General features: G+C 45.9%; 1 protein-coding gene across 1 annotated transcript in view; it reads left to right on the plus strand.

The window, feature by feature from the left end:
* The window catches only part of LOC137535444 (zinc finger protein 208-like), a 195,524-nt gene extending 190,360 nt beyond the window's left edge, over positions 1 to 5,164 (plus strand). Inside the window, exon 15 of the mRNA XM_068257272.1 lies at positions 3,141 to 5,164. Coding sequence (XP_068113373.1) covers positions 3,141 to 4,034 — 894 coding nt within the window. The 3' untranslated portion in view covers positions 4,035 to 5,164. The remainder of the gene's footprint in view (positions 1 to 3,140) is intronic.
* The last annotated feature ends 19,421 nt before the right edge of the window (positions 5,165 to 24,585 follow it).

Raw genomic sequence — 24,585 nt, forward strand, 5'->3', positions numbered from 1 at the left:
TTCTCCTTGGTTATATTTTCATATCTTATCAATAAATGGCCTTTTAAGCCACCAGCAGGCAACAAACAAAATCTTACTAAGATTATAAATGTGACAGTTTGGATGTTTGTTACTCGATCACACAAAACTGGCTGAACGGATTTGAATGAAATTTGTCCCACACATAGTACATCACCTGGAATAACATATAGGATACTTTTTATCCCCATAACCAAAAAGTGGGCGGAGACAAATACAAATTTTTCTGGGAAAATGTAAACTGCAGCCATTCTTACACTGTTAATGGCAGGCTTCTCACACGTTGCACAGTTGGTCACTGGGTGGCTGGGATTAATATACAGAAAAGTGGGTGGAGCCTACAAAAGCCAATCAAAATTCACCTATTGATTTTCAAGGGTAATATTTACTTACCTCCAATCTTGCACTGTTAATGGCACAAGCCTCAAACCTGGTCCAGTTGGTCATTAGGTGACTGGGGTTCAAATTCAGAAAAGGGGTGGAGCCACAAACAGCCAATCAGATTTGTTTCATTTCAATGCACATTACTGATGCCAAAGACTGCAAAGCTCACAAACTTGGTAATTGAGTAATTGTGTGTTAGGGTTAGAAAAAGTGGGTGCAGTCAACACCAGCCAAATACATACCCGGGCAACACCGGGCAATCAGCTAGTTAAAAATAACTTTACATTACTTTTTCATTTGCAGAGTGTTGAGAAGTCATTTTAAACAGAAGATGAAAATGATGTCCTAGGAGAGAACTTAGAAGAGGAAGGGAATTGGTTCAGGCCCTTTCCCTCCCTGAGGTCATGTGACTGGTTAGTGTTACAAGGTCTCAGGTGTGAATGGGGAGCAGGTGTGGTACATTTGGTGTTATCGCTCTCACACTCCCTCATACTGGTCACTGGAAGCTCAGCATGGCTCCTCATGGCAGAGAAATCATGGCAGAGAACTCTGAGGAGCTGAAAAAAGAATTGTTGCTCCACATAAAGATGGCCTAGGCTATAAGAAGATTGCCAACACTCTCACACTGAGCTGCAGCACGATAGCCAAGACCATACAGAGGTTTAACAGGACTGGTTCCACTCAGAATAGGCCACGGAAACTGAATAAACATGCTCAGCATCATACATAGAGAAGTAGAAAGAGAGACACACACACCAAGGGTACACGCGTGCACACACACACACACGTGCGCACACACACACACACACACACACACACACACACGTGCGCACACACAAGCGCGCACACACACGCGCGTGCGCAGAGCGTGTGTCTGTGTGTGTGTTAGAGCGTGTGTCTGTGTGTGTGTCAGAGCGTGTCTGTGTGTCAGAGTGTGTCTGTGTGTCAGAGCGTGTGTCTGTATGTGTGTCAGAGTGTGTGCCTGAGTGTGTCAGAGCGTGTGTTAGGGCTACACGGTTTTACGGTGTAAAACCAAAACCGCTGCCCGGCTCAAGCACTCCGCAATACGCCGCACATTAACTGCCCCCAGCCCAGCGTCCTCACAGAAGGCCCTACCTGCATATATGTGCAATTTAGTGCTAAAGCTTGCTTTGAAAAAAAAAAATCGTGAATAAAATCGAAATCGCAATTTAAATTTTTCCCTAAAATCGTGCAGCCCTAGTGATAAGTTTTCACTTGCCTTATTATCACCAGTAGGATCTTAGTGAATTTTGGCCATTGTGTTTTATAGCATGAAAATAGTAACTGCTGAATTGAAGTGAGAGAGGAGAGAGTCAGGAATAGATACGGCACCTATTCTGCTGAACTTCTGAGACACAATCTCCTCCCCAGTTCTCCTTCAATGTCGCTGTTGCCCATCCTCTAATGGCCAATCTCTTTTAATTTAAAATTAATGTTAGGATTTTAATAACTTTTATTTCACAATATTTTTTATGGGGTTTTTCAAAATAAACAGTGCCCACTTTAGGCATAACAATTGTTTACATCTACATACATAAACTTCTGCAATATCTATGACAATATAATAGATTGTACATTATAATATTGTATACAAGTGGTCACAACAGTATAAATAAGGAATTATATTTCCTTCATAAAATACTTTAATGAACACATATCTGTATTTATAAGACATTGTATATATAAAAATTAGCATTTATCCAGAGCAGAACCTGCTGGGCAGCTGGGGGACCGATACCACCCTACTAAGCTCCCAGAGGTAACTTCCAGCTTATCATATAACGTCTTATTCTTATAAACATACTAAACTAATACTTTAGTTATCAACTATTTCTGTGGATAACTTCCCAATATATAAGGTCTTTAAACTAGTTTAGCTAAACTAAACTAAAACTAAGGGTACACTAAACTATTTTAATAACTGTTAAACCTCCCTAACCCCGGCTTCCCCTAATCAGGCAGTCCTTGTTGTATATGAGGACGAGGTCAGCCAGATTCTCTGCTCTGCATGGCCTGACCTATATTCATCATGGGATATTATGTTAGTGGCTTGTATAATTAGCTGCTGCAGCAGGACTTGTAATTCCATTAGGAATAGCGGCCGTGTTGTTTGGCCTCGCTCTCCCTGACCTCCCCACACTGTAATCTTGGATTGCAGGTTACTATTACTGTAAGGCACTTTCTCCAACTAGAGCAGATATAGCCCTGCCCCCTTGTCATAGCCTCCGAAGAAGCGCTTGTGTGTGAAACTGCCGTCAGGCTCCCAGCAACCAGCACCCACCATTATCCACCCCCGCACTGGTACGTGTTTAGTCTCTTCTTATGGACTGTGAAGTGATGATGTAACACACAGCCTACTTGTCTGCACATTGCCAAATAAAGGAAGCTGTACAGCAGTGCCGACCATCCTCTTTCCTTTCATCCCTAATGATAATTGTTCCTCCCCTCAGAATTCTCTAACAGGAAGTGATGTTTCTCTATTTGCAGGGCGGAGTCCCGGCATCAGGAACCTCTCAGAGACTCGTCTCTCTGTATCCACAGACTGTACAACGGATGATGATGTCACTGGACAAGACTCTCCTGCAGATATCCTGGTTACCCCAAATATTCCTCCAGACTGTCCTCACCTGTCTAACCCTGAGGGTCCTCATACCCAGCACAGCTCTGCCCCTGCTGGGGGGTCTCATTCCTGTTCCACATGTGGGAAATGTTATAAGTGGAAATCAAATCTTGTCAGACATGAGAGATCTCACACTGGTGAGAAGCCCTATTCATGTTCTGAGTGTGGGAAATGTTTTACTGAGAAATCAAATCTTGTCAGGCATGAGAGATCTCACAGTGGTGAGATGCCCTATTCATGTGCTGAGTGTGGGAAATGTTATGGGCATAAATCACTGCTTGTCACACATGAGAGATCTCACACTGGTGAGAAGCCTTATTCATGTGCTGAGTGTGGGAAAAAGTTTGTACAGAAATCACATCTTATCACACATGAGAGATCTCACATTGGTGAGAAGCCCTATTCATGTGCTGAGTGTGGGAAATGTTATGGACATAAATCACTGCTTGTCACACATGAGAGATCTCACACTGGTGAGAAGCCTTATTCATGTGCTGAGTGTGGAAAAACGTTTGTACAGAAATCACATCTTGTCACACATGAGAGATCTCACACTGGTGAGAAGCCCTATTCATGTGCTGAGTGTGGGAAATGTTATGGGCATAAATCACTGCTTGTCAGACATGAGAGATCTCACACTGGTGAGAAGCCCTATTCATGTGCTGAGTGTGGGAAATGTTATGGACATAAATCACTACTTGACACACATGAGAGATCTCATACTGGTGAGAAGCCCTATACATGTGCTGAGTGTGGGAAATGTTATGGGCATAAATCACTGCTTGTCAGACATGAGAGATCTCACACTGGTGAGAAGCCCTATTCATGTGCTGAGTGTGGGAAATGTTATGGGCATAAATCACTGCTTGTCAGACATGAGAGATCTCACACTGGTGAGAAGCCCTATTCATGTGCTGAGTGTGGGAAATGTTATGGGTATAAATCACTGCTTGTCAGACATGAGAGATCTCACACTGGTGAGAAGCAGTAATTCATGTGCTGAGTGTGGGAAATGTTTTGCACAATAAACAGAGCTTGTTTTAGGCCTCGTTCTCATTGCGTTCCGTTAGTGGTTTCGTTTTGCATTTTGTGACACATTTTTTTTCTTCTCGGTGCTTGGGTGGGCGGTGCGTTTTTTTTTCACTACATCGGGAAGAAAAATATTTGACATACTTCTCTCCGGTTCATGGTACATACACCAGAGTTGACTCCTTCCTAGTAGACAGATACACTTTACAAAGAATTAAAGTGGATCTGAGAAACTTTTACGCATTTCATAATTGTGTTCCTTACATACAGTTTATAGGGTATTCCTCAAGCCAAATACTTTTTTTTACTTTTGTTTTAATACTCTAATTCCCTATAAACTAAACAAGCCTCGCCCACAGCTTTTCCAGAGTGCCAAGGCACTCAGTCCCAGGTAGCAAGGGCTTATGGGCGCTCAGTCTGGGCAGGAGGAGAAGGAAGTTATTAACCAGAGATTTCAGAGGCAGAGGGGAGGAGGAGAGGGGAGTGAATTTGTCACAGGCTGAGGGCTGGAGATGTTATCAGCTTGCCTGTGTGTAATGTGACAAACAGATCATGGCTTCCCTCATTGTATCATAGGAATAAATAATCATATACCGTTGAATCTGTTTTTTGTAGCTAGATTTGCTGTGTACTACCTACACTTTAGATAAGATATATATACAAGTTACTTGTTATAGTTAGTTTTTCATCTCGGATCTACTTTAAGGATTCCCAAATACACTCTATCACGTGGTCAGACCACGGTCCTGTCAGTGTAACATTAGATGACTCCTCTAAATCTAAACTGAACTCGCTATGGAGACTAAATAATTCATTATTGTTGACTGAAAACAACAAAATGTATCCTGATAAGCAAACTACAGTATATTTTGAAATCAATTCTCAGACGGAAGTTGGAGAGACTACGGTCTGACTAACACATAAGGCTTTCATACGGGGCCATTTGATAAAAATAGGAGCTCAAACAAAAAAAGTTCCCCTTCCCTTTTCCACTAGCCAATCAGGCTGCGCAAAACTCGTGCATGCTAATGAGGCACGCCGCTCGAGGACGGCCCAATCAGCCAAGATATCCGCATTCACGCCACTGCAAATGCCCATTAAGCCTCATGTACGCATACAATAATATTTAGCATTAACCTTTTGAGGACCCTGGGCTTAACCCCCCACCCCCCTAGTGACCAGGCCATTTTTTACAAAAAAGGCCACTGCAGCTTTAAGGCCTCGCTGTAGGGCCACATAACACAGCACGCACAGATAACACAGATCCCCCCCGTTTCTCCCCACCACAGAGCTTTCTGTTGGTGGGGTCAGATCCCCCCCCCCCCCAGATGTTTGTGTATTTTTTTAATAAATATTTGCTTGTTTTTTATTAAATTTCCCTGTTTTTCTTTATATTTTAATACCCCTCCTTCCCCCATCTGCCTATCACAACAATCAGCTGTGATATGCATCAGCCTATCACAGCACATCGCTTCTGTGACACGGCTGTCCCCAGTACAGCGCTGCTATAGATTGCAGCGCTGTACTAACTAAATAAACGGCGGTTTCACCGTCAAACAGTCTCCTAGCTGCGATTGCCGCTGGGAGACTGATGGCGGAGCGGAGCTCCATCATCAGAGTGGAGATGCGCGCACATCGGCGTGTGCAATCTCCTGCAAAGACCCCCCACCCCAGGTCTTGACGCCAATTGGCGTTAGGCGGTCCTAGGGCTCCCACTGCGGTCACGCCCATTGGCGTGACACGGTCGTAAGAGGGTAAAGTCAAAATAATGGTAGCATAACTAAGATCGTGCATGCTCAAACCCTACCTCTCCTATCTTTCCTGCTCACTTGTCCCCCTACCACCTCCCTCAGCTCAAATCCACCTCTTCATTCAACCCAGACTACCCTACACATACACATACAATACACATACAATAAAAGCATGCAGGACACCCAACAAGAGCCCAACAGAGCATTGCACAAGTGAAACTCCGTTTACAATAAAACCAGAACCTAAAATTATGGATTACATACTACATTAAAAACACCACACAGACATTATGATTCCCCCAGGAAACCTGCTAGGTCAATATCTATGTTATTACTTCCAGCCTTAAAGATCCCATTTCATAACAATACTTGTCTCTTCCTGTGAGATTTTCTTCACCATATTTGATCCTCTCCAAGCTGGTTTATTTTTTTTTAAAGCACAAAATGACATCAATTTATGGTCACAGTCATGACGCTGCCTAAAATGTGCAGGAACACTATGATTGACTTTTCCCTTCTGCACATTGCTTGCATGCTCCCCTAACCTTTCCTTAAAGGATACCCGATGTGACATGATGAGATAGACATGTGTATGCACAGTGCCAAGGACACAAATAACTATGCTGCGTTCCTTTTTTTCTTTCTCTGCCTAAAAAAAGTTAAACATCAGTTATGCAAGTGACAGTCTCTGTCCGGATCGGGACTAGGTCGGTCTGGGTCAGACTATAGCATAACCCTCACTGATAAGTAATTACAGCCATAAAACACTTTCCTGTTAGTAAATGGCTTCTGAGAGCAGGAAAGAGATAAAAAGGATCAATAATTCATAGATTTTAGCTCTGGCATACACTTCAGTGAAGGTCTCATTGAGCAGAGACAATGAAACAGTAAAAACATAAAAACTAGATTTAGATATAAAATTAAACTGGGGGTATCTAAAAAAAATAATTTTTAGGAGACTGAGGATAGATACAATTGTTTTTCTCATCAGTTTATTTTCACCTGGGATGTCCTTTTAAGCTGTCTAGTGGTTCTTCCTATATATTGGTATCTACACGGACACCACAGTAACTAAATGACATATTTATCATTACAGGTGATAAATTGTTTAATTTTAAACCGCCACCCATTTACAAATGACACCACCTCCCTAGTTCTATCCAGATTATACTCTCTACATGCTTTGCATTTGCGGCAAGGAAAAAACCTTCCTCCTGCCACCCCTGCAAATGTGCCCTTCCACCAGGGGGCTCCACACAACTAGGCACCATAAGGTTTCTCAGGTTAGGTGCCCTTCTATATATAAATCTAGGCTAGCCAGGGATGAGGTCCCTCAATACATATTCAGTGCCCAATATACCCCGATATTTTTTCATAATTATTTCAAAGTTTCTATATTGTGAACTAAAAGTTGGGGGTAATAGCTATCTGTGTGTCAAAGTCTTCATTTCTTTTACCATTCCCAAATATCAATTCAGTTCTGTCCTTTTCTCTCATCTCTGCTATTTCCCTATCCAATTCTTGTTCGTGGTACCCCCTTTCCAAAAATCTGATTTTTAAAACTTCAATTTGCTGGTCATAGTCCTCAAAAGTTGTACAGCTCCGCCTCATGCGTAGCAACTGCCCTCTAGGGACACTTCTAATCCAGTTAGGATGATGGTTGCTATTGGTTGGTATGTACCCATTATGGTCTGTAGCTTTAATTAACTTTCTGACTTCAGTTGGGTGCCTTCCCTCTTCAATTCCAAGTCAAGAAACTGGATTTTGTGAGGATCATATTCCACCGTGAATGCGATATTTCTATCATTAATATTAATGAAATCTAAAAACGTGCTAAGTTCACCCTCCCCACTTGTATGATTATGTACCCAATGTTTGTTTCTTACTTTGTACAGTGCCACTGAATATGTTGGTGCTTTATAAATGATAATTATAATTAACAAGACCATACTTTGTATAAGTTGTTAGACAAACATAACACTAAACTGGAGGTGATATTTCACCATGATCAAGGAGCTCTATAAGAGGTGGGACACAAATACAATCAGGCGAGTTCCAGTCTGACCTGGTGGGAAAGGTTTCCATGTTCCAGGGATCCTCAGACTGGGTCTCTGCGGCTTAGAACTTCTTTTCTGCACCCCTTTATCACATGATGGAGATTACAATCATATGCATCATTACACAGGTGAGTTTATGTTTAAAACTACTCAAACAAAATCCACATGGTTAGAAGGTTAGTGGCCGATACACCGTCTTATAGGCCAATAGTTCTGGGATAAGCTATAGCATATAAAGGTTCCCTCATGTGTCAATTAAAAACAAGTTTCACTTTTTCATGAACATGCAAGTGTGCAAGTGACATGCATGTCACACGAATGCTGCTGAGCAGATCATCAGCCTAGAAGTTAGGGCATCACAGAAAGCTAGGATAAAGGAGGCTGAGAGGTCTTCTGCTCTCTCCCAGTGTGCAAACACCTAGATAAGGGAGAGTGTGTGAGCATGAGCATGGGAAGGTGAAACATAAAAAAAAACCACTCCTGTACACTTTCTGAACCATACATAGAGGGAGTGCAGAATTATTAGACAAGTTGTATTTTTGAGGAATAATTTTATTATTTAACAACAACCATATTCTCAATGAACCCAAAAAACTCATTAATATCAAAGCTGAATATTTTTGAAAGTAGTTTTTAGTTTGTTTTTAGTTTTAGCTATTTTAGGGGGATATCTGTGTGTGCAGGTGACTACAGGTAGTCCCCGGGTTACGAACGCCCGACTTACGAACGACCCAACGATACGAACGCCGTGACCATAGCTCCGCCCCGTCGCATGACGTCACGCCCGCCGGGGACTACCTGTTCTGCCCCGTTGAAAATGAAGAATATGGGCAGCGGTAGGTAAATAGAGGCCTACTCACCTGATCCGCGGCGGTAGAAGGTCCCTCGTGGTGCCCGTAAGGTCCGCAGCCCGTCCTCTCGCTTCCTCCACTGTTTCCCGGCGGCTCCTGGCTTCACATGCGGCGCATAATGACGCAATTAGGAAGCGCCGCCACTAGGGGGCTCTTCCTGATTACGTCATTATGCGCCGCATGTGAAGCCAGGAGCCACCGGGGAACAATGGAGGAAGCGAGAGGACGGGCTGCGGACCTTCCGGGCACCACGAGGGACCTTCTACCGCCGAGGATCAGGTGAGATAGCCTCTATTTACCTTCCGCTGCCCATATTCTTCATTTTCAACGGGCCACAACAGGTAGTCCCGACTTACGCACAGATTCAGGTTAAGAACGAGTGGGCAGTCCCTATCTCGTTCGTTAACCGAGGACTACCTGTATTACTGTGCATAATTATTAGGCAACTTAACAAAAAACAAATATATACCCATTTCAATTATTTATTTTTACCAGTGAAACCAATATAACATCTCAACATTCACAAATATACATTTCTGACATTCAAAAACAAAAACAAATCAGTGACCAATATAGCCACCTTTCTTTGCAAGGACACTCAAAAGCCTGCCATCCATGGATTCTGTCAATGTTTTGATCTGTTCACCATCAACATTGCGTGCAGCAGCAACCACAGCCTCCCAGACACTGTTCAGAGAGGTGTACTGTTTTCCCTCCTTGTAAATCTCACATTTTATGATGGACCACAGGTTCTCAATGGGGTTCAGATCAGGTGAACAAGGAGGCCATGTCATTAGTTTTTCTTCTTTTATACCCTTTCTTGCCAGCCACGCTGTGGAGTACTTGGACGTGTGTGATGGAGCATTGTCCTGCATGAAAATCATGTTTTTCTTGCAGGATGCAGACTTCTTCCTGTACCACTGCTTGAAGAAGGTGTCTTCCAGAAACTGGCAGTAGGACTGGGAGTTGAGCTTGACTCCATCCTCAACCCCACAAACTCATCTTTGATGATACCAGCCCAAACCAGTACTCCACCTCCACCTTGCTGGCGTCTGAGTCGGACTGGAGCTCTCTGCCCTTTACCAATCCAGCCACGGGCCCATCCATCTGGCCCATCAAGACTCGCTCTCATTTCATCAGTCCATAAAACCTTAGAAAAATCAGTCTTGAGATATTTCTTGGCCCAGTCTTGATGTTTCAGCTTGTGTGTCTTGTTCAGTGGTGGTCGTCTTTCAGCCTTTCTTACCTTGGCCATGTCTCTGAGTACACCTTGTGCTTTTGGGCACACCAGTGATGTTGCAGCTCTAAAATATGGCCAAACTGGTGGCAAGTGGCATCTTGGCAGCTACACGCTTGACTTTTCTCAGTTCATGGGCAGTTATTTTGCGCCTTGGTTTTTCCACACGCTTCTTGCGACCCTGTTGACTATTTTGAATGAAACGCTTGATTGTTCGATGATCACGCTTCAGAAGCTTTGCAATTTTAAGAGTGCTGCATCCCTCTGCAAGATATCTCACTATTTTTGACTTTTCTGAGCCTGTCAAGTCCTCCTTTTCACCCATTTTGCCAAAGGAAAGGAAGTTGCCTAATAATTATGCACACCTGATATAGGGTGTTGATATCATTAGACCACACCCCTTCTCATTACAGAGATGCACATCACCTAATATGCTTAATTGGTAGTAAGCTTTCGAGCCTATACAGCTTGGAGTAAGACAACATGCATAAAGAGGATGATGTGGTCAAAATACTCATTTGCCTAATAATTCTGCACTCCCTGTAGAGGTTACTGGTTAAAAAGAAATCAAAACATAGGACAGATTTCTGCATATAAGTCTTCTCAGGGGGGATTGTAAGAATCTGTGGGGTTCTTGCCATATAAATCCCTCAGAAGAATATATTCAGAGCTCTCCCTTAAGATTTATTCTACAGAAACATAATTCTGATCATTCTAGTACATCATGCTTTGTGAACGTCCATTGAGTTGTAGCTTCTCAAATCTACAGACAGGCCGGCACCGTCCAACACTAGGAGTGTAAACAAATCACAACATGAAAATCAACATACCTTTCCCAGAATCCAGAAGAACTCCAATTATGGCCCAGAGTTCCTGGACCTGTGTAGTAGGTATGCTGTCCATCATATTCTCATGGAAGCCAATAAAAGCTCCGGATGTGATTGTCGGCTCTCACACACCCACAGCCCACCTATAGTGGGAGGTGCTTACTTATCACTTGTTATGCTGGAGAGTTTTCTGTATATAAGATGTAATCATAGTTTATAGGTGGGGAGAATGGTATTCGTTTGACAGCTTTTTAGAGCTGATGTACGTTCTGCTCATCTGTGTTTTCTGTCCCGCTGCTTCTGTAACCAAGGCTGAGCTGTGCATTGTGGACTGAACAATAAATCTTTAATGGACTTGGAGTGTCTCTGGTCTGTGTATACAGCTGCAGCTGTGGGAAGGTCCAGCTGATACAAGAGGAAGTGCAGTCTCCTCAGATGATCGCTGGTGCCGTGAATGATTACCAAGGCCAAACACCTAATCAGTTTTTATTAGCGGTATCCCCCTCCCTCTGACAACATATTACAAACACTACAATGGGAACATGAGGAAAGCGCAATGCAGACAAAAGTACAATGAAAATCTTCCCATAAGCTCAGTAATGGTGGAAGGAGGAGAGGACTTCCATGTCCCGCCTACCGGTCTGTCAGCTGCTGGGAGGAGGAGCATGGCTAGAAGAGAATGGAGATATATTATTGATTAACGTGAGATGCAAGTCTCTGTATAAAACTGTGAACCTAGCCAGCGCTGCTCATCCGGATTCCGGATACTCGAACTACCGTGATACTCGAACTGGTTTTGCAGTATCCGAGTTCGAATGCAATATCAGAGTTCGAATATGGATTCCGGATAGCTGAGTGCACTATTCGACACTATTCAAGTGAACTCGAATAGGCATTAGGTATCAGGTCGGATACTAGTTCGAGTACCCGAGTACTAGCATAAACACGGAAATTACGTCCATTGACGTCTTTGAGCCAATCAGAGGGCTCCCAGCTGAGGCCCTAGCAACTAATCACAGAGGGGAACCCTGGCCAGCCCCTCCTGTATATAAGGCGGGTGCCATGTTCAGAATCTCGTCCTTGCTTGTGACTGCTCACTGAGAGATATGTCCAGTGCTGATGGCCTAGCAAGTGCTTCTCACACTGTGAAAACCAAGCATTTTGAGTGCTAAACACCTTCATTACACTATTATTGTATTGTTTTATAGTTATATATATATATATAGTTAGCTAGCTTGTGTATTTTGATTTCAGTTAGTGACAGTCAGACTCAGTGCTGCCTGCAGCAGCTGCTAGTTAGGGCCTGTGTGTGCACAGGCCAGGCCTGCTGCTGGCCTGCTAATTGCCTTAGCTACAGTATAGATTAGGGATTCGATTACTGTGTGTAGTTAGAACTACTAGTTAGTTGTTATAGTACTACTGTGTTAGCTTTATTATTTACTACACATTACTTCAGTGCTGCTGTGCTGAGTCAGTGTGACAGATAGACAGTTAGTGTGCAGTGTCTGCTACTCTGCTGTCTGTCACTCCGCTAGGTGAAATTCTATTACTGTGCTACTATCTACTACTGATTTTATTTAACCACTTGCCGACCGCCTTAAGCCGATGGGCGGCGGCAAGGGCTGGGCCCAAACGACCGCAATACGCCCATCGGCGGCAGCAAGCGTGGCTGTGCGGCGATCGCGTCATAATCACCCATCAATCACACCCTGTCACTATCTGTCAGTGCTATTTTTTTCATTCGTCCCTAAACTGCCCCCTGGGGGCTCCTGATCACCCCCCCACACTCTCAGATCCTCCCCAGACCCCCCCCCCCCCCCCGTGTACTGTATAAATCTATCCTCCCCTGTAATCACCCGTCAATCACCACCTGTCACTGCCACTTATCAGATCAGACCCTAACTTACCTCTTGCGGGCATCTGATCACCCTCCCACACCATCAGATCACCCGCAGACCTACCCTCAGATCACTTCCAAAGTGCATTGTTTACATCTGTTCTGCCATCTAATCACCCACTGATCACCCATCAATCACCCATCAATCAACCCCTGTCACTACCTGTCACTGCTACCCATCAGATCAGACCCCTATCTGCCCCTAGGGCACCCAATCACCCGCCCACACCCTCAGAACGACCTCAGACCCCCCCAGACCTCCCCCCCCTGTGTACTGTATACATCTATTCTCCCCTGTAATCACCTGTCATTCACCCCGTCACCACCTGTCACTGCCTCCCATCAGATCAGACCCTAACCTGCCTCTTACAGGCATATGATCACCCTCCCAAGCCATCAGATTGCCCGCAGACCTACCCTCAGATCACCTCCAAAGTGCATTGTTTACATCTGTTCTGCCATCTAATCACCCACTGATCACCCATCAATCACCCCCTGTCACTGCTACCCATCAGATTAGACCCCTATCTGCCCCTAGGGCACCCAATCACCCACTCACACCCTCAGAACGCCCTCAGACCCCAGCCCTGATCACCTCGCCAGTGCATTGCTTGCATCTATTCCCCCTCTCTAATCACACCTTGAGACACCCATCAATCACCTCCTGTCACCACCTGTCACCCCCTAGCACACCTACCCATCAGATCAGGCCCTAATTTGCCCCGTGTGGGCTCCTGATCACTCGGCCAAACCCTCAGATCCCCTTCCGATCACCTCCCCAGTGCATTGATTGCATCTATTTTCCCCTCTAACCACCCCCTGAGACACCCATCAATTACCTCCTGTCACCCCCTAGCACTCCTATCCATCAGATCAGGCCCAATACAACCTGTCATCTAAGAGGCCACCCTGCTTATGACCGGTTCCACAAAATTTGCCCCCTCATAGACCACCTGTCGTCAAAATTTGCAGATGCTTATACCCCTGAACAGTCATTTTGAGACATTTGGTTTCCAGACTACTCACGGTTTTGGGCCCATAAAATGCCAGGGCAGTATAGGAACCCCACAAGTGACCCCATTTTAGAAAAAAGACACCCCAAGGTATTCTGTTAGGTGTATGACGAGTTCATAGAAGATTTGATTTTTTTGTCAAAAGTTAGCGGAAATTGATTTTTATTGTTTTTTTCACAAAGTGTCATTTTTCACTAACTTGTGACAAAAAATTAAATCTTCTATGAACTCACTATACACCTAATGGAATACCTTGGGGTGTCTTCTTTCTAAAATGGGGTCACTTGTGGGGTTCCTATACTGCCCTGGCATTTTAGGGGCCCTAAACCGTGAGGAGTAGTCTAAAAAACAAATGCCTCAAAATGACCTTTGAATAGGACGTTGGGCCCCTTAGTGCACCTAGGCTGCAAAAAAGTGTCACATGTGGTATCGCCGTACTCAAGTAGTATAGTGTGTTTTGGGGTGTATTTTTACACATACCCATGGGTGGGAGAAATCTCTCTGTAAATGGACAATTGTGCGTAAAATAAATCAAAAATTTGTCATTTACAGAGATATTTCTCCCACCCAGCATGGGTATATGTAAAAATACACCACAAAACACATTATACTACTTCCTCTGAGCACGGCAGTACCACATGTGTGGCACTTTTTTGCAGCCTAACTGCGCTACGGGGCCCAAAGTCCAATGAGTACCTTTAGGTTTTCACAGGTCATTTTGAGACATTTGGGTTCAAGACTACTCCTCACGGTTTAGAGCCCCTAAAATGCCAGGGCAGTATAGGAACCCGGCAAGTGACCCCATTTTAGAAAGAAGACACCCCAAGGTATTCCGTTAGGTGTATGACGAGTTCATAGAAGATTTTAATTTTTGTCACAAGTTAGCGGAAAATTACACTTTGTGAAAAAAAAACAATAAAAATCAATTTCCGCTAACTTGTGACAAAAAATAAAATCTTCTATGAACTCACCATTTTTACACCCCAAAAATACACCCCAAAACACATTATACTACTTCTCCTGAGTACGGCAATACCACATGTGTGGCACTTTTTTGCAGTGTAGCTGCGCTAAGGGGCCCAAAGTCCAATGAGCACCTTTAGGCTTTACAGGGGTGCTTACAATTAGGCACCCCCCAAAATACCAGGACAGTAAACACACCCCACAAATGACCCCATTTTGGAAAGAAGACACTTCAAGGTATTCAGAGAGGAGTATAGTGAGTCCATGGCAGATTTCATTTTCTTTTTTTGTCGCAAGTTAGCAGAAATGGAATTTTTTTTTCTTTTTTCTCACAAAGTGTCATTTTCCGCTAACTGCGGAATCTGCGTGCCGCTGCTCTGGTCTGGACAATGGGGCATAGTATGAGGTCAGTACACAGAGCCCACTGTGAGAACTAACGTGCGGGCGGCTGGTAGCGGGCGGGACTTACCTCTTGCTCATTCCAGCGCCAGATCTGGACCAGACCAGAGTAGCGGCAGTGGAGTGCTCACGCCGGAACGAGGAGGGATGGCCCCCCTTCCCCACCGCTGCTCACAGCTCTCCTTTAACTGCGCTGCTCCCCTCCTGCTGGGGGCACCTGACTACCTATTCTCTGGACATATACCCCTGGCTACATATACTGGGACATATACCCCTGACTACATATACTGGGCACATATACCCCTGACTACATATACTGGGGACATATACCCCTGGCTACATATACTGGGACATATACCCCTGACTACATATACTGGGACATATACCCCTGACTACATATACTGGGGACATATACCCCTGGCTACATATACTGGGGACATATACCCCTGGCTACATATACTGGGCACATATACCTCTGGCTACATATACTGGGCACATATACCCCTGGCTACATATACTGGCTACATACACCCCTGGCTACATATACTGGGCACATATATCACTGGCTACATATACTGGGCACATATACCCCTGGCTACATATACTGGGCACATATACCCCTGGCTTCATATACTGGGCACATATACCCCTGGCTACATATACTGGGCACATATACCCCTGGCTACATATACTGGGCACATATACCCCTGGCTTCATATACTGGGACATATACCCCTGACTACATATACTGGGCACATATACCCCTGGCTACATATACTAAGCACATATACCCTTGGCTACATATACTGGGCACATATACCCTTGGCTACATATACTGGGCACATATGCCCCTGGCTACATATACTGGGCACATATACCCCTGGCTACATATACTGGGGACATATACCCCTGGCTACATATACTGGCACATATATACCCCATGACTACATATACTGGGGACATATACCCCTGGCTACATATACTGGCACATATATACCCCTCACTACATATACTGGGACATATATACCCCTGACTACATATACTGGGCACATATACCCCTGGCTACATATACTGGGACATATACTGGCACATATATACCCCTGACTACATTTCATGGGACATATATACCCCTGGCTTCATATACTGGGACATATACTCCTGGCTACTTATACTGGGACATATACCCCTGACTACATATACTGGGCACATATACCCCTGACTACTTATACTGGGACATATACCCCTGGCTACTTATACTGGTACATATACCCCTGGCTACTTATACTGGGACATATACCCCTGACTACATATACTGGGCACATATACCCCTGACTACATATACTGGGCCCATATACCCCCGACTACATATACTGGGCCCATATACCTCTGGTTACATATACTGGGCACATATACCCCTGGCTACATATACTGGGCACATATACCCCTGGCTACATATACTGGGTACATACACCCCTGGCTACATATACTGGGCACATATATCACTGGCTACATATACTGGGCACATATACCCCTGGCTACATATACTGGGCACATATACCCCTGGCTACATATACTGGGCACATATACCCCTGACTACATATACTGGGCACATATACCCCTGGCTTCATATACTGGGACATACACCCCTGACTACATCTACTGGGCACATATACCCCCGGCTACATATACTGGGCACATATACTGGGCACATATACCCCTGGCTGCATATACTGGGCACATATACCCCTGACTACAAATACTGGGCCCATATACCCCTGACTACATATACTGGGCTCATATACCCCTGACTACATATACTGGGCCCATATACCTCTGGTTACATATACTGGGCACATATACTGGGTACATATATCCCTGGCTACATATACTGGGTGTGCACATATACCCTGACTACATATACTGGGCACATATACCCCTGGCTACATATACTGGGCACATATATCCCTGGCTACATATCCTGGGTGGGCACATATACCCCTGGCTACATATACTGGGCACATATACCCCTGGCTACATATACTGGGCACATATATCCCTGGCTACATATACTGGGTGGGCACATATACCCCTGACTACATATACTGGGCACATATACCCCTCTTTTTCTAATACCTCTCTTCTTGTACGGTGAGGGTTTCCTTTTAGATTCCATCACTACTTTCTTTTGCATATCTTGGTTGGCGCATCCATTTTCATCCACTCTCCCCCTCTTTTCCTCACTTTTTCTTTCCCAGCCACCTTTCTCACTTTCACCTCTGCTTTTCACTTGGGTCACACTAACACCTCCCCTCCGCCCCCCGCCCCCCTCTCCCCTTTGTCAATGCCCCTGTGTTACTAATACGTTAACTCTAGGCGAATTCGCCAACCCGTGTGAGAATATCTCCACGTTCAAGAGGTTCTCATTGCTCTGTGCGTGTATATTTGTTTCACTGCACGGAGCTTTTCTGGGTTGATATAGCAACTTTACAATAGAATCTACTACGTAGACGTTGGGGGCGGGAACTCGGCCGGAGATCATCTGATCGCAGCGTCATCAATGACGCGCTCGGATGACCGTTCTGGCCGGCCACGCACTCCCCCACTCCTAACACAGGGTCTGACACTTTGGGCCAACCATCTGGGAGGGGCGTTCCCTCTTGTGGCGACCCGGAAGTGCAGCCACCGGTCTGCATTTAATCCCGCCGCCGTTCTAGCCACGATGTGCACACCCCACCTCAGAAGAAGCTTGGCATTTAGCCTAGCGAAACGGGCGTAAGGCCGTGCACCAGCGGCGCCCAAAGCTGCCACCTCCCACCACCCAGGTACAGCAATTGGATCTATTTTATATATGATTCTCCTATGCACGCCAGTTTGCATTGCACATTGTTTTTTTGCACAGCAATGTTTTGTATAAGCCTCTGCATTTTAATCTGCTGTAATAAACTATAGTGCCAGACTTCCTTCTTTCCCTCCTATGGACTTTAGCACATATACCCCTGACTACATATACTGGGCACATATACCCTTGGCTACATATACTGGGCACATATACCCCTGACTACATATACTGGGCACATATATCCCTGACTACATATACTGGGCACATATACCCCCGACTACATATACTGGGCACATATACCCCGGCTACATATACTGGGCACATATACCCCTGGCTACATATACTGGGCACATATACCCCTGGCTTCATATACTGGGACATATACCCCTGGCTTCATATACTGGGACATATACCCCTGGCTTCATATACTGGGACATATACCCCTGGCTACTTATACTGGGACATATACCCCTGGCTACATATACTGGGCACATATATCCTGGCTACATATACCTGGACATATACCCCTGGCTTCATATACTGGGACATATACCCTTGACTACATATACTTGGCACATATACCCCTGGCTACATATACTGGGCACATATACCCCTGACTACATATACTGGGCACATATGCCCCTGGCTACATATACTGGGCACATATACCCATGGCTACATATACTGGGCACATATACCCCTGACTACATATACTGGGCACATATATCCCTGGCTACATATACTGTGCGCATATACCCCTGACTACATATACTGGGTACATATACCCCTGACTACATATACTGGGCACATATACCCCTGGCTACATATACTGGGCACATATACCCCTGGCTACATATACTGGGCACATATACCCCTGGCTACATATACTGGGCACATATACCCCTGGCTACATATACTGGGCACATATACCCCTGGCTACATATACTGGGCACATGTACCTCTGGCTACATATACTGGGCACATATACCCCTGACTACATATACTGGGCAACTATACCTCTGGCTACATATACTGGGGACTACTATACTCATGGCTACTTATACTGGGGACACCTATAGACCTGGCTACCTATGCTGGGGGTACCTATTTTGGTGGAACTGCTTTCAGACTGTCTGCATTTTTGTGGAACCGCTGTTATGTATTTTGGGGAACAGCTGCCAGATTTTGTGTATGTTAGGGGAACGGCTGCTGCCAGATTACGTGTATGTTAGGGGAACAGCTGCCAGATTATGTGTATATTAGGGGAACAGCTGCCAGATTATGTGTATGTTAGGGGAACGGCTGCTGCCAGATTACGTGTATGTTAGGGGAACAGCTGCCAGATTATGTGTATGTTAGAGGAACAGCTGCTGCCAGATTATGTGTATTTTGGGGAACAGCTGCCAGATTATGTGTATGTTAGGGGAACGGCTGCTGCCAGATTATGTGTATTTTGGGGAACAGCTGACAGATTATGTGCATGTTAGGGGAACGGCTGCTGCCAGATTATGTGTATTTTGGGGAACAGCTGCCAGATTATGTGTATGTTAGGGGAACGGCTGATGCCAGATTATGTGTATGTTAGGGGAACAGCTGCTGCCAGATTACGTGTATGTTAGGGGAACGGCTGCCGGATTATGTGTATGTTAGGGGAACGGCTGCTGCCAGATTACGTGTATGTTAGGGGAACAGCTGCCAGATTACATGTATGTTAGGGGAACAGCTGCCAGATTATGTGTATGTTAGGGGAACAGCTGCCAGATTATGTGTATGTTAGGGGAACAGCTGCCAGATTATGTGTATGTTAGGGGAACGGCTGCTGCCAGATTATGTGTATGTTAGGGGAACAGCTGCCAGATTATGTGTATGTTAGGGGAACGGCTGCCAGATTATGTGTATGTTAGGGGAACAGCTGCCAGATTATGTGTATGTTAGGGGAACAGCTGCCAGATTATGTGTATGTTAGGGGAACAGCTGCCAGATTATGTGTATGTTAGGGGAACGGCTGCTGCCAGATTACGTGTATGTTAGGGGAACAGCTGCTGCCAGATTATGTGTAGTTTGGGGAACAGCTGCCAGATTATGTGTATGTTAGGGGAACGGCTGCTGCCAGATTATGTGTATGTTAGGGGAACAGCTGCCAGATTATGTGTATGTTAGGGGAACAGCTGCTGCCAGATTATGTGTATGTTAGGGGAACGGCTGCTGCCAGATTATGTGTATGTTAGGGGAACGGCTGCTGCCAGATTATGTGTATGTTAGGGGAACAGCTGCCAGATTACGTGTATGTTAGGGGAACGGCTGCCAGATTATGTGTATGTTAGGGGAACAGCTGCTGCCAGATTATGTGTAGTTTGGGGAACAGCTGCCAGATTATGTGTATGTTAGGGGAACGGCTGCTGCCAGATTATGTGTATTTTGGGGAACAGCTGCCAGATTATGTGTATGTTAGGGGAACGGCTGCTGCCAGATTACGTGTATTTTGGGGAACAGCTGCCAGATTATGTGTATGTTAGGGGAACGGCTGCCAGATTATGTGTATGTTAGGGGAACGGCTGCTGCCAGATTATGTGTATGTTAGAGGAACAGCTGCCAGATTATGTGTATGTTAGGGCAACGGCTGCTGCCAGATTATGTGCATGTTAGGGGAACAGCTGCCAGATTATGTGTATGTTAGGGGAACAGCTGCCAGATTATGTGTATGTTAGGGGAACGGCTGCTGCCAGATTATGTGTATGTTAGGGGAACAGCTGCCAGATTATGTGTATGTTAGGGGAACGGCTGCTGCCAGATTATGTGTATGTTAGGGGAACGGCTGCTGCCAGATTACGTGTATTTTGGGGAACAGCTGCCAGATTATGTGTATGTTAGGGGAACGGCTGCTGCCAGATTATGTGTATGTTAGGGGAATGGCTGCCAGATTACGTGTATGTTTGGGGAACAGCTGCCAGATTATGTGTATGTTAGGGGAACAGCTGCCAGATTATGTGTATGTTAGGGGAACGGCTGCTGCCAGATTATGTGTATTTTGGGGAACAGCTGCCAGATTATGTGTATGTTAGGGGAACGGCCAAGAAAGCCCCCACATTAAGAGACAAACTGTGTAGAAGCCATTTCCAAAGACCACATACAAGAGGACGTGGGGTTAATGGGCGCTTTCCCTGTGGTCGCTGTAATATTGGTCCACTCATGGTACCCACCAGAAATGTGACCAGCCCGAAGACACAAAAGATCCATCAAATTGAGGAATATATAAACTGCCAGACTGAGGCTGTGGTTTACTTACTAAGATGTCCATGTAACTTGTTTCACGTTGGTCAAACTAAGAACAAGCACAAAACTAGAATACAGAAGCATCTTTCCACCAAATGTCTGGCAGAAAGAGACTTTATAGAAGGTAAATCACTTACCCCGGTGGCGGATCACACCTTGCAACGGCATGGGGGCAGTACAGCTGGTTGGACTGTGTGTGGACTAAAACGTCTCTTTCTTTCTTCCAGGGGTGGCAGCATAGAACCTTCACTCCTGAGACACGAAACAAAGTGGATCCATGAATTGGGATCAAGATCCCCGGTAGGTCTAAATGCAGTTTTTTCATTTCTAGGTTTCTTATACCCCTGACTACATATACTTATATATATATATTATATTATACATATATATTTACTGTTTGATCATTATGACAGTCATACCCTTGATCTGTTTTTAAGTGTTTTTATACCTTTGTGTTAATAAAGATGATTTAGTACTGCAGATTAGTTTGGAGTGGTGCGGTTTTTCTAGGGAACTTCTTTGGTATACTGTGTGGTCTTGCTTATGGCTCCTTCCTGCACACTCCTTCCCCACCCATATACTTGGGGTTTGGCTGATGGTGCTTGCCCAATTTGGTTTTGTTAGCATGTACATTCTCACATAACATGCTGCCAGGTCACAGAGAACAGGCACCAGAGAGATGGAGAGAGACTGACACAGACTGGGGGGAAAATGCTGCCCAGACAGGGGAGTTTGCTCCGCTGCCCCAAATACTCTGCAGGGGCCCTGGGGAAACACTGTTACCTGGGGGAGCCCTGGGGAAACACTGTTACCTGGGGAAGACCTGGGGAAACCCTATTACCTGGGGGAGACCTGGGGAAACACTGTTACCTGGGGGAGACCTGGGGAAACACTGTTACCTGGGGGAGCCCTGGGGAAACACTGTTACCTGGGGAAGACCTGGGGAAACCCTATTACCTGGGGGAGACCTGGGGAAACACTGTTACCTGGAGGAGACCTGGGGAAACACTATTAGCTGGGGGAGACCTGGGGGAACACTGTTACCTGGGGGAGACCTGGGGAAACACTGTTACCTGGGGGAGATCTGGGGAAACACTGTTACCTGGGAGAGCCCTGGGGAAACACTGTTACCTGGGGGAGACCTGGGGAAACACTGTTACCTGGGGAGACCTGGGGAAACACTGTTACCTGGGGGAGCCCTGGGGAAACACTGTTACCTGGGGGAGACCTGGGGAAACACTGTTACCTGGGGGAGACCTGGGGGAACACTTTTACCTGGGGGAGACCTGGGGAAACACTGTTACCTGGGGGAGACCTGGGGAAACACTGTTACCTGGGGGAGACCTGGGGAAACACTGTTACCTGGGGGAGACCTGGGGAAACCCTATTACCTGGGGGAGACCCCGGGAAACACTGTTACCTGGGGGAGACCTGGGGAAACACTGTTACCTGGGGGAGACCTGGGGGAACACTTTTACCTGGGGAACACTATTACCTGTGGGAGCCCTGGGGAAACACTGTTACCTGGAGGAGACCTGGGCAAACACTGTTACCTGGGGGAGACCTGGGGAAACACTGTTACCTGGGGGAGCCCTGGGGAAACACTGTTACCTGGGGGAGACCTGGGGAAACACTGTTACCTGGGGGAGACCTGGGGGAACACTTTTACCTGGGGGAGACGTGGGGAAACACTGTTACCTGGGGGAGACCTGGGGAAACACTGTTACCTGGGGGAGACCTGGGGAAACACTGTTACCTGGGGGAGACCTGGGGAAACCCTATTACCTGGGGGAGACCTGGGGAAACACTGTTACCTGGGGGAGACCTGGGGAAACACTGTTACCTGGGGGAGACCTGGGGGAACACTTTTACCTGGGGAACACTATTACCTGTGGGAGCCCTGGGGAAACACTGTTACCTGGAGGAGACCTGGGGAAACACTGTTACCTGGGGGAGACCTGGGGAAACACTGTTACCTGGGGGAGCCCTGGGGGGGGGTGTAGAGTGTGCATTTATCCCTTCCCGACTGTCTAACACCCATAAGCGTCGGGAAGGTGGCAGCCCCAGGACCGCCTAACGCAGAACGGCGTCCAGTCCTGGGGCGGGGTGTTACAGGGGATTGCGCGCGTATCCCTGCTTGAGTGATGGAGCTGTGCGATTGCCGCTAGGAGACTGTTATTTACATTGTACAGAGCTGCGATCTACTGCAGCGCTGCACTGGGGACAGCCGTGTCACTCAGCTGTCCCCTGGAGAGGCTCTGATCGTGATTTCCTCTCATTGGCTGATGCCTAGAAGAAAGGATCGCTCTGATTGGCTGGCAGGGAAGGAGGGAGGGAGGGGAGAAAAAAAAATAGAGAAATTAAAAAACAAACAACCAAATAAAAAAAAAATAATAAATAAACAAACAAGGCATCAGTGATCAGAGAGATCACCGCTCTGCCCACCAACAGGCAGAAAAGGAGAGGGGGGATTAATTTGTGTGCTACGTAGTATGCTTGTGCAGCTGCAGAGCACTAACTTGTAAAAATATAGCCTGGTCACTAGTGGGGTGTAAGCTAAGCCTGTGGTCCTGAACTGGTTAAAGTATCCCCTGCTGACAACATAAGGCCAAAACCTTAGTCAGGAATTGGAGAAGTGGGCAAGTTTTCTCCTGTGATCTGCACTAATTTGCACTGAGCACTTTATGTGCATTGTGTTTTACTGGGAGATTGAAGTGATTAAAAAAAAAAAAACATATACTTACCGAAGGAGAGAGAAGGTTCTTGTAATGGATTGCGGAGACACCGCCCCGCAGTCTGGCAGCGGGTCGGCTGTCTCCGCATTCAGACCCGCGGTTTCCGCACAGCAGCATGCGTCTGGTATATCTGAGCCTAGTAGTGCACACAGATGGAGAGCTACGCGCGCGCGCTGGGAGGCAGGACCTTTATGCCAATAGGAGAGAGATCAGCTGATCAGCTGATCGCAGCGCAGTGGGTGATTGGCTGAGTGGGACTGGGCGGCGCTGAGGAGCGCTGCACTATATATACTTCTTGCCTGTCAGTTGCTGGTTGTCTGCCGTTGCGAATACTAACGTGTGAGCACTCAGACCAGTCAGATCCCACAGTGTGTTAGAACCAGGAGGACCTGGGAATTCATACTTAGCCAGATTACGTTTGTGTTATATGTTAGACCAGTTCCAGGGTGTTGTGACCAAGGACCTCACACCCAAGCTTAGGGATACTGTGTCATTGCTGTGTTATACTTTAGACCAGTTCCAGGGTGTTGTGACCAAGGACCTCACACCCAAGCTTAGGAACACTGTGCTATTACTGTGTTATACTCTAGACTAGTTCCCGGGTGTTGAGACCTAGGAACTCACACCCCAGTCTAGGACTTTGTTATACTTATATGTTATGACCATTTGCT

The sequence above is a fragment of the Hyperolius riggenbachi genome, chromosome 10 (genome assembly GCF_040937935.1).
Source record: "Hyperolius riggenbachi isolate aHypRig1 chromosome 10, aHypRig1.pri, whole genome shotgun sequence".
Lineage (NCBI taxonomy): Eukaryota > Metazoa > Chordata > Amphibia > Anura > Hyperoliidae > Hyperolius > Hyperolius riggenbachi.